Here is a 13,377-nt window from a genome sequence, read left to right as displayed (position 1 = left end):
TCCCGAAACTCCGTCCCGCTGGCCGGAGGCGAGCCAGACCTTAACTTCCCCTCTGCCTCGTGCCGAAGGCTGGGGAAAATTCGACATAGGCTTCCCTGGGAGGATAAATCACCTCCCAGAGCACCAGCAACTTGCTTAAAAACTCGGGCGATGCGACCGGGCTGCAAAAGGAGCGGAATTTGCATTTCTTGCAGCAAATCTCCCGCCGGATGCGCCAGCCGGTTCTCTGGCTCGCTCGCTGCAGGCAGGGTATGCAAATCCCCCCGCGCCCGCTCCCACGCTGCGCCCAAAGCCGCCCTCTCCCCGTGCCGGGGGCGGATTTTCGCAGAGGGTTTTGCTGCAAAAAAAACCCTTTTTCCAGTTTGCTGCGGGTGCATCCCAAATCTCGCCATCCCCAGGGATACCCCAAATCCCAGCGGTCGGGGCTGCAAACCCCCGCGGCCGGATCCAGGATTGGGCAAAGGCAAAGCAAGGCCAAGGTTATCCAAGGTGAGCCGCTCCCCATCCCAGACATCCTTGGGAATTAACAGGTAAGACCAGTTTTTCCTTATCCCGGGAAAAAACCAGTTTAACCCACAGCCTGACGCAACCTGCCGAGATCACCTCGAAATCTTCCCATCCGCCCTGGAGAACCCAGTGGGCGTTTTGGGGGAAAAAAAAGGATATTTTTAGGGATAACCAGCCGGGTTCCAGCGCCGGCAGCGTTTTAATTACATCACGTCGCTACTGGTATCACGGGAAAAAAAAAAATACTAAATAATCCAAGTCTCCCCCCTCCTGCTCCTGGGAGCCGTGCATTCCTTTTTCATTTCTAGCGGGATTAGGACAAAAAGCAGCAAAACTTGTCGCAGCCCCAAATTTTGAGGGAAAAATCCGCCGTTGAGCCGGGCAAGCAGGTAAATGGGAGGGGAAATTCGGGCCAGGCGTCGGGGCTGCACGCCGAAACCCATCCCGGCAGCGAGGGGAAATCATCGCCGCCAAATTATTCCTCCCCAGCAGAAGCCCTTTTTTTTTCTTTTAATTTTTTTTTTTTTTTTTTGGGTGCTGATGGTTTGAGGCCGCGGTGCCTCTTTCCCTCCTTCCCAGGGGAACGCGGCGCGCCGTATTTTTCTCCATCCAACCTTTGATCTCCCAAATCCTGCCGGAGCATCGGCGGGACGGGAGGTCGCCGCGCCGAGATGCTTCGTGGATGATTCAGTAAGTAACAGATATATTTTAAAATTTGTTTACCCCCCCCTTTAAGCCCCCGAGAAGGTTATTTTTCTTAAATAACGCCGGGGTTTTGCCAGCGGTTTGGCATTTTGCGGTGTTTTTGCTCCCCGTGGGTCCCCGAATTGCAAACGCGGCACAAATTGCAATTTTATCGCGTGGTGCATTTGCGTCACGTCGTGCAATTGTATCTCAAATTGCAATTGCAGCACCAGTTGCAATTGCATCACGTCTTGCAACTGCGTCACGTGTCGCAATCGCAAATGCATCACACGTTGCAATTGCGTCACGTGTTGCAGACGCAGTCCCAATCGCAATTGCATCGCATATTGCAACTGCGTCACGATTGTGATTGCAGCCCCAATCGCAATTGCATGGCACATTGCAACTGCATCACGTATTGCAATCGCAGCCCCAATCGCAATTGCATCGCAGATTGCAAATGCATCACACAATTGCAATTGCACCACGTATGGCGAATGCATCGCACATTGCAATCGCATCGCAATATTGCAATCGCATCGCAATATTGCAATCGCATCGCATCATGCAAACGCATCGCACAGTGCAATCGCATCACACGCTGCAATCGCATCACACGCTGCAATCGCATCCCGCGTTGCGATTGCATCGCGTCCCGGTGTGCCTGCACAAGACGGCACGAGGACGGCGAAAATTGAAGCCGCTTAAGGACGGTCGGGGCAAACGCACGCGTCTTCCGCTCCCGCAAATCTCTCTTCGCGAGAAAGGGAATCTTCCCCTGGCAAAAAAATTCCGCAACGAGGAGCGGGAGCGCGTCTTCGCCTCTGTAAAAAAAAAAAAAAAAAATTAAAAATCGTTTTTTGGGACCGAGCGCGTCTTCCCCCCGCGATAAAACTTGCTTTGCAAGAAGCCTTCGCTCCCACAAAAATCTCACCGTGCGCCAAGGGGACCGCGTGCTTTTGGGGAGGGGGAGAATAAAAAGCAACCCCCTTCGCAACGAGGGGAGCGAGCGCGTTTTCGCTCTTGCAAAACCACCCAAAACCCCTCACGGCCGCTGGCGAGGGAACCTGCGCTCCCGAAGGGAATAAAGCGAGACGGGGAGCGCGTCCATCGCCGCCCGAGGGGAATCCCTTCGCGCCGTCCCTTCGCTTTATTTCTTCGCTCTCGCCCTCCCCGAGTCTTCCTGTCCTAAAGATGGAGCTGTGTGTACCGAGCCGGACTTTTGCAGCCTCTTCCTTTCCGAAGCAAGATTTATTTTTTTTTTTTTTTCAAAATTTTTTTTTTTTTTTTCTCTTCCCCCCTCTCTCCGCTTTCCCGTACATGTGTTTCTGTTTTGCATCGTAGCATTCGTTCTGGAGGCTCATATTTACATTTTTTAAGTGCATCTGGTGGGTGGGCGCGAAGGGGGGGGGGGGGGGGGGAAGACCCTAAAAAAGAAGAAAAAAAAGGAGGGGGGGAAAAAAAAATCACCTTTTTTTTTTTTTTTCTTCTCCTGCCACAGGAAACACCACCAAAAATATTGCAAAGGCCCCGAGTTGTTGCTTGCTTTATGCTGCACCCTTCGCCCTAAAACCAGGTTTGCGATTGGGGTGGGGGGGGAGCAGGGAGTTGGGGGGTGGGGGGAGGAGGGGGGAGGGGTGCTTAAACACACCCCCCCCCCCCCAAAAAAAAAAAAAAAAAAAAAAAAAAAGGAGCCGGCGGATCCACGTGGTGCGGCGGGGCCGGCGCCCATTGTTCCCCGCAGCACCCGGGGGGGGGGGGCAGAGGTGGGGAGGGGGTGGGGGCAGCCCCGGGTGTTTTTTGGCACCCCCCCCCCCTTCCCGCAAAGCCTCCGCTTTGCACCCCCCCTTTTGCAGCCCAGCTTTTGCACCCCCCCCCGCTCCCCGACCCCCCTTTGCACCCCCCCTTTTGCAGCCCCCCACGTTACGCTCCCCCCGTGCCCCCCCGTTTTGCAGACCCCCCCCGCATCCCGCCTTTTGCACATCTTCCCTTCCCCCCCCCCCCAAAAACTTTCCCCAAGCGCACTTGGGGGGCGGGGGGTGGGTATCACCCCGCGACCCCCTTCACCCTCCCACCCCCCCAGCTCTTCTGTGCCCCCCGAGTGGGTGGGGGGTCCAGGATCGTGTGCGTGGGCCGGGGGGGGGGTGCTGTCTGTGGAGGGGGGCCGGGGGTCTGGGGGTAGTTGTGGGTCTGGGGGGGGGGGTCTGTGGGTCTGTGTGAGGGCGTGTGGGTCTGGGGGGGTCCCGTGTGGGCGGGGGGGGGGGTGTCTGCGTGGGCCAGCGGAGGGGTCTGTGTCTGTGGTGGGGCGTGTGGTCGGGGTGGGGTCCTGTGTGGGTCTGGGGGGGTCCGTGGGTCTCGGGGGGTCATGTGTGGGTCTGGGGGGTCCGTGGGTCTGGGGGCCGGGGGGGGTGTGTCTGTGTGGGGGCCTGGGGGGGCCCCGTGTGGGCCTGGGGGGTCCGTGGGTCTGTGGGCCGGGCGAGGTGTCTGTGTGGGGCGTGTGGGCCTGGGGGGGCCTTGTGTGGGCCTGGGGGGGCCTTGTGTGGGTCTGGGGGATCCGTGGGTCTGTGGGTGTTTGGGGGGGGCGTGTGGGCCTGAGGGGGCCCCGTGTGGGCCTGGGGGGGTCCGTGGGCCCGGGCGGGCGGTGACGGCGCGCCCCGCGCCCAGGCGCCATGCCGCGGCGGAGAGCGGCGGGCCGCCGTGGGACGCGGACCCGGGCAACGGGGCGGCGGCGGCGGCGGGGAGGAAGAGGAGGAGGAGGAGGCCCGGGCCGGCCGCGGCGGCGGCGGCGCCGGCGGGGGGAAGGCGCAGGCCGCGGGCGGAGCGCGGCGGCAGCAGCGGCGGCAGCAGCGAGGAGGAGGCGCCGCGGGCCGGGCGGCCGCGGGACGGCAGCCCCGGCGGGAGGAGGCCCGGCGGGCCCGGCGCGGGGGGCGGCGCGGCGGCGAGGGCCAGAGCGTCGTCATCTGCGAACCCGAGCACAGCAAGGAGCGCGTCGTGAGTGGGCCGGCACCCCCGGGGCACCCCATTGCACCCCCGGCACCCCCATTGCACCCCCTAATGCACCCCCATTTCCCCCATTGCACCCCCTAATGCACCCCCATTACCCTCCCATTGCACCCCCTAATGCACCCCCATTTCCCCCCATTGCACCCCCTAATGCACCCCCATTGCACCCCCTAATGCACGCCCATTACCCCCATTGCACCCCCCTAATGCACCCCCATTACCCTCCCATTGCACCCCCTAATGCACCCCCGGCACCCCCATTGCACCCCCCTAATGCATCCCCATTTCCCCCATTGCACCCCCTAATGCACCCCCATTGCACCCCCTAATGCACGCCCATTACCCCCATTGCACCCGCTAAAGCACCCCCGGCACCCCCATTGCACCCCCCTAATGCACCCCCATTTCCCCCATTGCACCTCCCTAATGCACCCCCATTGCACCCCCTAATGCACCCCCTGGCACCCCCAATGCACCCCCCGATGCACCCTTCATTGCACCCCATATGCACCCCCATTTCCCCCCATTGCACCCTCTGGCACCCCCATTGCACCCCCTTAATGCTCCCCCATGGTACCCCCATGGTAACCCCATTGCACCCTCTGGCACCCCCTCATGCTCCTCCATTGCACCCCCCTAATGCACGCCCTGGCACCCCCTGGTAACCCCACTGCACCCCCTAATGCTCCCCTATTGCAGCCCCATTGTAACCCCATTGCACCCCCCTAATGCACCCTATTGCACCCGTTACCCCTCCATTGCACCCCCATTGCACCCCCGGCACCCCCATTACCCCGCCATTGCACCCCCCTTGCACCCCCAGTGCACTCCCTATTGCACCCCCTGCCGCACCCCCCATTGCACCCCTTAGTGACCCCCACCCCCATCGCACCCCTGTATCGCACCCCTTGCGCTCCCCCAGCCCTGACGTACCCCCAAGTCGCACCCCACAGCCCTGCCCCCCAGACTGCCCCCCCGAGCCACTTCATTGCCCCCCAAAAGCTTCACCCCCCCAGCCTGCACCCCCCCGTCGCCCCCATTTTCCCCTGTTTTTGGGGTGAGCCCGCCCCTGTTCCCAGGCAGCCCCCGCTCCCCGCAAGCTCTGGCGTGGTTTTGGGGGGCCGGAAGCGACACGCCCCCCCCCCCCCCCCGTTTTGACCCCCCTTTTTGCTCGGCCCCGGGGCCCTTTGTGGGGGGCAGGGGGTGAGGGGGGAAGCTGCAAATGTCCCCCCTGTCCCCCGTGTCCCCCACGTCCCCCATGTCCCTGATGTCCCCCACGATGTCCCAAACGTCCCTGCATGTCCCTTGTGTCCCCCATGTCCCAAATGTCCCCGTGTCCCTGATGTCCCCCATGTCCCAAGTGTCCCCCGTGTCCCTGATGTCCCCCGTGTCCTTGATGTCCCCCGTGTCACAAATGTCCCCCGTGTCCCCAGTGTCACAAATGTCCCTGATGTCCCCCGTGTCCCAAATGTCCCCACCGTCCCAAATGTCCTCACTGTGTCCCTGGTGTGACAAATGTCCCTGATGTCCCCCGTGTCCCTCATGTCCCCACCGTGTCCCTCATGTCCCCACCGTGTCCCTCATGTCCCCCGTGTCCCAAATGTGTCCCCCGTGTCCCTCATGTCCCCCAGGTCCCAAATGTCCCCTGTGTCCCCGGTGTCACAAATGTCCCAGATGTCCCCCGTGTCCCAGATGCCCCCCTTGTCCCAAATGTCCCCACCGTGTCCCTCATCTCCCTCGTGTCCCAAATGTCCCCCGTGTCCCAGATGCCCCCCTTGTCCCAAATGTCCCCACCGTGTCCCTCATCTCCCTCGTGTCCCAAATGTGTCCCCCGTGTCCCAAATGTCCCCCGTGTCCCTGATGTCCCCCATGTCCCAACCGTCCCCCACATCCCCAGTGTCCCCCACATCCCCAATATCCCCGACGTCCCCCACACCCCTGATGTCCCCCGCGTCCCCGCTGTCCCCGTGGCTGAGACCCACCCCGTCTCTTGCAGAAGCTGGAGGGTCCCCGCTGCCGGGGGCAGCTCCTCATTTTCGGAGCCACCAACTGGGACCTCATCGGCCGCAAAGAAGTGCCTAAGCAGCAAGGTGAGGCTCCTGCAGAGCCCGGCGCCCTCCTCCTCCGCGCGATTCCCGTTTAATTACGGGTTTTCCCGCTAATTTTTACCCGTTTCTATCGAATTTTTGCTTTTCGAATCCAGGTTTTTAGGGGGTTTGCGCCTTTTAAACCCGTCGCGCGTTGGGGCGCGCCGCGTCGCCTCCGAAGCCAAAGCAACGCGCCGCTTCTTTTTGATGCGTTTGTATTGGAATTCGTTTCCCGGCTTGTTTTTACGCCTTTCTATTTAATTAAATGTATTATTTTATTATTTTATTCCTCTTTTATTAATTACTTCTGGGAGGAGTTACAGTTCAGATCATCATCTTGGCCAGAACTTGGGGCGCGTTGCGTCTCCTGCGAAGCAAACCGACCGCCTTGCTTATTTTTTATGCCTTTATATTTAATTAAATTTGCTGATTATTTTTTACGCCTTTATATTTAATTCTTTTCTTTATTAATTAACGTGGGAGGAGTTTCAGTTCGTATCGTAACGTGGGCCAGAACTCGGGGTACGGGGTGCGCCGAATCTCCTGCAAAGCAGTCGCGTCGCTTATTTTTTGACGCCTTTGTATTTAATTAGATTTGCTGCTTATTTTTTATGCGTTTGTATTTAATTATTATTTTACTTAATTAATATTTTTGGAGTGTTTTTTCTTCTTCCCCACAGTCGCGTAGCGTAATCCGGGCCAGAACTTGGGCTGCGCCGAATCTCCCGCAAAGCCAAATAAACGCGCTGCCAATTTTTTACGCCGTTAAATTTTCCGCTTATTTTAGCGGGTTCATACTTAATTAATTTTGGAAATGAATTGATTTGGGGAGGCGTTACAATTCGTATCGTCATCCGGGCCAGAACGTGGGCTGCGCCGGATCTCCCGCAAAGCCAACTGAACGCGCGGCTGATTTTTTTTTATGCAATTAATTTTTTTCCCTGCTGGTTTTTAATGCGTTTATATTAACTTTTTTTCTCATTAATATATTTTTTTCCCTTTTTTTCTTTTTTTTAATACAGTTGCATATCGTAACCTGGGCCAGAACTTGTGGGGGCCGCACAGGTACGGGTGTCTCTCAGGTATTCAAGTGCGGAGCGTGGTTTCGGGACCCTGCGCCGCTCACAGCCTGCTCATCACCGCCGAGGGCAAGCTCTGGAGCTGGGGTGAGCCTCGGGGTTGCGGGCTGCACCCCAAAAAAAAACCAAACCAACACCAAAAACCAAAAACAACCCTTGGGCACGTCGCCGGGAGGCTTCGTCCTGCCGTTCCGCTGCGAAAAAAGGGGATTTTTTTTGTTTGTTTGCTTAGGGCGCAATGAAAAAGGGCAGCTGGGACACGGCGACACGAAGCGGGTGGAAGCCCCGAAGCTCATCGAGGTGCTGGGGGGCGAAGCCATCGTGCTGGCAGCCTGCGGCCGGAACCACACGCTGGCGCTTACAGGTTAAAAAAACCCTCAAGTTCGGGGCAAATTGTCCGAAAACAGCCCGTTTTGCCCCAAAACAACAATTTTTTTTTTTTTTTTTTAAATCGCTTTTTTTTTGGGGTCGCAGAGAGCGGCTCGGTGTTCGCATTCGGGGAGAATAAAATGGGGCAGCTGGGGCTGGGGAACCAGACGGACGCCGTGCCCAGCCCTACGCAGGTATCGCCGCTCTTTTCCGTGCTTCCCCTTCTGTGGTTTTCGGGGAAAAAAACAGCAGATTTGGGGGTTTCTCATCGCAAAACCCGAATCCCTCGCGGAGCCCAAACCCCGCGCGAGCATCCCTCTGGGGGAGGGAGTCGTTTACGGCGGCGGTGGGGGAACGAAACGCAAAATTTAAAATAGACCCACAGATTTGAGGATTTTGGGGGGTCCCTCTTTGGGAAACGGGGCTTTTTCCCGTTTTTTTTAAGCCCTTTTCCTGCTTTTCCCGCAGATCATGTACAACGGGCAGCCCATCACCAAACTGGCCTGCGGGGCCGAATTCAGCATGATCATGGATTGCAAAGGAAACCTCTACTCCTTCGGGTGCCCCGAGTACGGGCAGCTGGGTACGGTGCTATTTTGGGGTGATTTATTCCAATTTGGAGCTATTACGGGATTGGGGGAGGAGAAAAAATGTTTTCCTGCCTCAGTTTCCCCGATTTGGGCAACCGTCCCCTTCGCCTCCAGCAAAAATAGCGGCGGGGGGAGCGGCGAGTAAAAAGGGGGGTGCAGGAGGAGGAGGAGGGTCTGCAGCTGGCTTGGGAATAACGGGGAGCGGGACGCCGCGTTCCGATCCCGGTGTCGTTCCGCAGGGCATAATTCGGACGGGAAGTTCATCGCCCGGGCGCAGCGGATAGAGTACGACTGCGAGCTGGTGCCGCGGCGCGTGGCCATCTTCATCGAGAAGACCAAAGACGGGCAGATCCTGCCCGTCCCCAACGTGGTGGTGCGGGACGTGGCGTGCGGGGCCAACCACACGGTACGCCTCAGTGTCGGCAAGCGGGCTTGCAACGCGAAAAAAGTGGCAGCAGGCGTTGAAGGACGGGTTTGCAGCGTGCGGTTACGGGTACATGCTTGCAGGAGCATTTAAGGGTGGGGATTTGCAGCGTGCGCGTACGGGTAAACGTTTGCGGGGTGAATTTAAGGATGGAGCTTTGCAGCGTGCGTTTAAGTCCAGAGAGTTGTAGCGTGCATTTTAGGATAAATCCTTGCAGCATGCCTGTAAGGATAAGGTTTTGCAGCACGCACGTAAGCATAAGTTCTTGCAGCATGCATGTAAAGATAAATCCTTGCAGCATGCATTTAAGGATTTAAGGATAAATCCTGGCAGCATGCATGCGAGGATAAATCCTTGCAGCGTGCGAGGATAAATCCTTGCAGCATGCCTGTAAAGATAAGTCCTGGCAGCATGCATTTAAGGATAAATCCTGGCAGCATGCATGCAAGGGTAAATGCTTGCAGTATGCATGCGAGGATAAATACTTGGAGCATGCATGCGAGGATAAATACTTGGAGCATGCATGTGAGGATAAATCCTTGCGGCATGCATGCGAGGATAAATCCTTGCAGCATGCTTGTAAGGATAAATCCTGGCAGCATGCATGCAAGGGTAAATGCTTGCAGCATGCATGTGAGGATAAATCCTTGCGGCATGCATGCGAGGATAAATACTTGGAGCATGCATGCGAGGATAAATCCTTGCAGCGTGCGAGGATAAATAGTTGCAGCATGCCTGTAAGAATAAATCCTTGCAGCATGCATGCGAGGATAAATCCTTGCGGCATGCATGTGAGGATAAATACTTGGAGCATGCATGTGAGGATAAATACTTGGAGCATGCATGTGAGGATAAATCCTTGCGGCATGCATGTGAGGATAAATACTTGGAGCATGCATGTGAGGATAAATCCTTGCGGCATGCATGCGAGGATAAATACTTGGAGCATGCATGCGAGGATAAATCCTTGCAGCATGTGAGGATAAATCCTTGCAGCATGCATGCGAGGATAAATCCTTGCAGCATGTGAGGATAAATCCTTGCAGCATGTGAGGATAAATCCTTGCAGCATGCATGCGAGGATAAATCCTTGCGGCATGCATTTAAGAGCCGAGAATTGCAGCGTGCATTTAAGTGTAGATCAAGTTTTGCTGCATGCACGTAAGTGTAGAGACTTGCAGCGTGCATAGCAGGATAAACACTTGCAGTGTGCGTTTAAGGCTGAAGATTTGCAGCGTGCATTTCAGGATAAATAAAGATTTGCAGCGTGCATTGACATTTGCAGCACGCGCTGCGGTCGCCGCCCTTTGTCGCGGCTTTCCGTGCACCGAGGCGGTCAGGTCTCAGCTGCTCGTGGTGTTGGGGGGGGACACGTTTCTCCACCCCCAGCTGGTCCTGGACTCGCAGAAGCGCGTTTTCTCCTGGGGATTTGGGGGTTACGGGCGGCTGGGCCACGCCGAGCAGAAGGACGAGATGGTGCCCCGGCTGGTCAAGCTCTTCGACTTCCCGGGGCGCGGCGCGGCGCAGATCTACGCCGGCTACACGTGCTCCTTCGCCGTCAGCGAGACAGGTCGGGATTTTGGCCTTTTCAAGCAAATCCGTCGTTATTTGGGGTGTTTTGGGGGGGTGCCGTAGCTTGACGGGCGGTGTCGGGTTTTGCAGGCGGCTTGTTTTTTTGGGGTGCTACCAACACCTCCCGGGAGTCCACCATGTACCCCAAAGCCGTGCAGGACCTCTGCGGCTGGAAGATCCGCAGCCTGGCCTGCGGGTAAGTCCCGGCTCCCCCTTCCCCTTAAAAAAAAAAACCCCAAACACCCAAACCCCACCCCAATTTGCTGGTTTTTTTGGGGCGCAGCCGCCGGTGGGGCGGCTGTGGGGAGCACGGGGTCACGCTGCCTTGCACCCCGCTGCAGGAAGAGCAGCATCATCGTGGCGGCGGATGAGAGCACCATCAGCTGGGGGCCCTCGCCCACCTTCGGGGAACTGGTAAGGAGGATTTACCGGGGACCCCCAACCCCTCCACACCCCAAAAAGCCCCCCGCCCCTCCCAGCCGCTAGCAGGAGGGACCGGCTGCTTCTCACCCCCCCGCCCCGACCCCCCCGTTGATTCCCCCTCCCTCCTCCGGGGGATGCGCTTGGCAGGGTTACGGGGACCACAAGCCCAAATCCTCGACGGCCGCCCAAGAGGTGAAGACCCTGGACGGGATCTACACGGAGCAGGTGAGCGGGGGGACCCCTGCCCCTTAAATAAATACAGCGGCTGAGGCCGTACACAACTCGTCACGTGCATGGGATGCTGGAGGGAGGGCGCAGGGACCTCCCCCCCCCTTTAAATAAATTTGGCCGCTGAGGCTGTACACGACTCGTCACGCCCGTGGGGTGCCGGAGGGAGGGCGCAGGGGCCTCCCCCCTTAAATAAATACGGTGGCTGAGGCTGGACGCAACTCCTCACACCCATGGGATGCTCGAACAGAGTCCTGGGTAAGAGAGGGGAGGGGGGAAGCAGCGGGGAGCGAGGCGTGTGGCCCCGTGCCTCAGTTTCCCCCCCTCTGCCCGCCCGCAGGTGGCCATGGGCTACGCTCACTCCCTGGTGATCGCTCGCGACGAGACCGACGCCGAAAAAGAGAAGCTCCGCAAGCTGCCGGAGTACAACCCCCGCACCCTCTGAGGGGCTGCCCCCCGCCGCCGGGACCCGGGGTCCCCCCCAAAACCCCGCTTTTCCACGCCAGCCGCGGTTTTAACTACCTGTCCTCCCCCCTCAAAGCCCGGGGGGGGTTATTTCCCCTCCCGCCCCGCGGCTTTTTGAGTTCCCGACTGTAGCAGGACCTTTTGGCACAGCCAGGCTTATTTTTTGAATTATTTTTATTTTATTTTTATTTTTCTACATCCCTCCCCCCTTTTTTTTTTTTAATTATTATCTTATTATTTCCCCTTTTTCCCCCCAGCCACGAATACCCCCTTGGCCGCTGGCTCGGGGTAAAATCGGGGACCTGAAGAGCAGCTGCAAAAAAAAAAAAAAAAACCACCTCTTCCCCCCCCCCCCATATTCCCATTTTTTGGCGTTTTGCCCAAACACCCCCCTGCTTTGAGGGCTGCAATTTTGGGGGTTCCCTCCTCCCCAAATATCCCCCGATACCTCCCGGCACCATTTTGGGGTTCCCCTCCCCGCTGTCGCAGCCCTCGCCCACCCCGGGGAGATCTCAGGTATGAAGAGGGGAATCCCTAAAACGTCACCTAAGCTTTTTTTTTTTTTTTTTTTGGATTTATTCTTCATTTATTTTAATTATTATTAATTATTTGCGCCTGGTATCAGCCCAAAGTCCCTCCTACGACGCTGTGCACTGTGCTGGAGAAACGAGGTGCCTTTTCGAGCAGAGCCCGGCTCTGCCTCCGCGCAACCCAAGGGTGATTTTATTTTATTTTAACATCTTTTTTTTCAATTTTTAGGCTTTATTTTGAATTATTAACGGATGGGGTTGAGTTGCATTTGGGTTGGGTTGGGGTTTTTTGGGGGGGTTTTTTTTTAATTAAGGCCTTTCTGCTCTCCCCGCCGGCGCGCGCTGGGTGCTCGGGGACGGCGTTTCGCCGCGTTTCGCGGCCGGTCGGGGAAAGATTGCAGTTAAAAAGGAAAAAAAAAAAAAAAGAAAAAAAAGGTGTTTGGGGTTTTTTTCTTTTTTTTCCATTTGCTTTAGGGTTGGGGGTTATTTTGGGGGGTGTTAGAGAAAAAAAAGATCCAGGACAGGGAGAGCAGCTGGGCGGAAAAGTCGGATATTCCGCTATTTTTTAGCAATATTAGGTTTTTTGGGGGCTGTGGCACGAGCGGATGCCGCAGCCCCGATAAAACGGGGTGGAGAAGTCACCAAAAACCCAATTTCCCCCCCACCCCCGGAAAAAAAACCCCATCGTTTTGCTTCAGGAAAATATTTTTAGCCTGATTAAACTTCTCGTCCTTCAGCCGCGAGGGTCCTGGGTTAGTGCTGTTAATTGTCTTCACGGGGTTGGTTTTTTTTTTATATTTCTTGGAGTAAATGTTTAAATAAACGACGTCATTGCGTACCCCCCTCGCTCCGCTCGCTTTATCCACCCCCGTTCTTTAATTCTGTATTTTGGGTTTAATTTAAATTCAATTAATTTAACCAAAGGGACGTGCCGGGGGCTGCTTTTTCCTCCCGGCCGTGCGCGCCCAGCATCCCCAAAAACTAAATCCGCAGCCCTCGGAGGGCACCGTCCTGCTGCCGCCGGCATCCTCCGCCCCCAAATTATTCCCCTCCCCAATATTTCCCTTCGATATTTTCTATATTTCTAATATTTAACAGCTCCCTGTTAATACCGGCTGCAGACCCGGGGCAGCGCGTGCCCGTCCGTGCGTTTTAACACGCGTGCACGCACGCGGGATGGTTTTGCGCGCACGCGGGGGGGGGGGGGGTTTGCGTGCCCGTGTTCCTGTGCGCACACGCGTGTCTTTTGTGCGTGCACACGTGTGCGTGCACGCCTGGTTTTGGGGCGTGCGCGTGCTTTTGTGCCCGTGCACGCGTTTTTATGCACGGCTCTCCATGCACGCACGTGGAGCACATGTAGCACACCCGTGCGTGGGTTTGGGCATGCACATGCATTTTTGCACATGCTTTTTTTTG

The 13,377-nt window shown here is 56.9% G+C and overlaps 1 protein-coding gene across 1 annotated transcript; it reads left to right on the top strand.

The window, feature by feature from the left end:
• Window positions 1-1,189: 1,189 nt before the first annotated feature.
• RCC2 (regulator of chromosome condensation 2) lies at window positions 1,190-12,915 on the top strand (the record flags this gene model as incomplete). The annotated part of the gene is given in 14 exon segments (XM_082009217.1): window positions 1,190-1,197; window positions 3,856-4,130; window positions 4,133-4,182; window positions 6,191-6,284; window positions 7,304-7,447; window positions 7,593-7,724; window positions 7,835-7,923; window positions 8,198-8,312; window positions 8,559-8,725; window positions 10,133-10,313; window positions 10,406-10,511; window positions 10,657-10,729; window positions 10,886-10,963; window positions 11,307-12,915. Coding segments are annotated over 14 exon segments (1,617 nt in total). The 3' UTR covers window positions 11,412-12,915.
• Between the last annotated feature and the right edge of the window lie 462 nt (window positions 12,916-13,377).

Source organism: Phaethon aethereus (genome assembly GCF_964289735.1).
Source record: "Phaethon aethereus genome assembly, chromosome: 21".
NCBI lineage: Eukaryota > Metazoa > Chordata > Aves > Phaethontiformes > Phaethontidae > Phaethon > Phaethon aethereus.
Note: the sequence above shows the minus strand (reverse complement) of the source record. Positions and strands in the feature narration are given on the sequence as shown.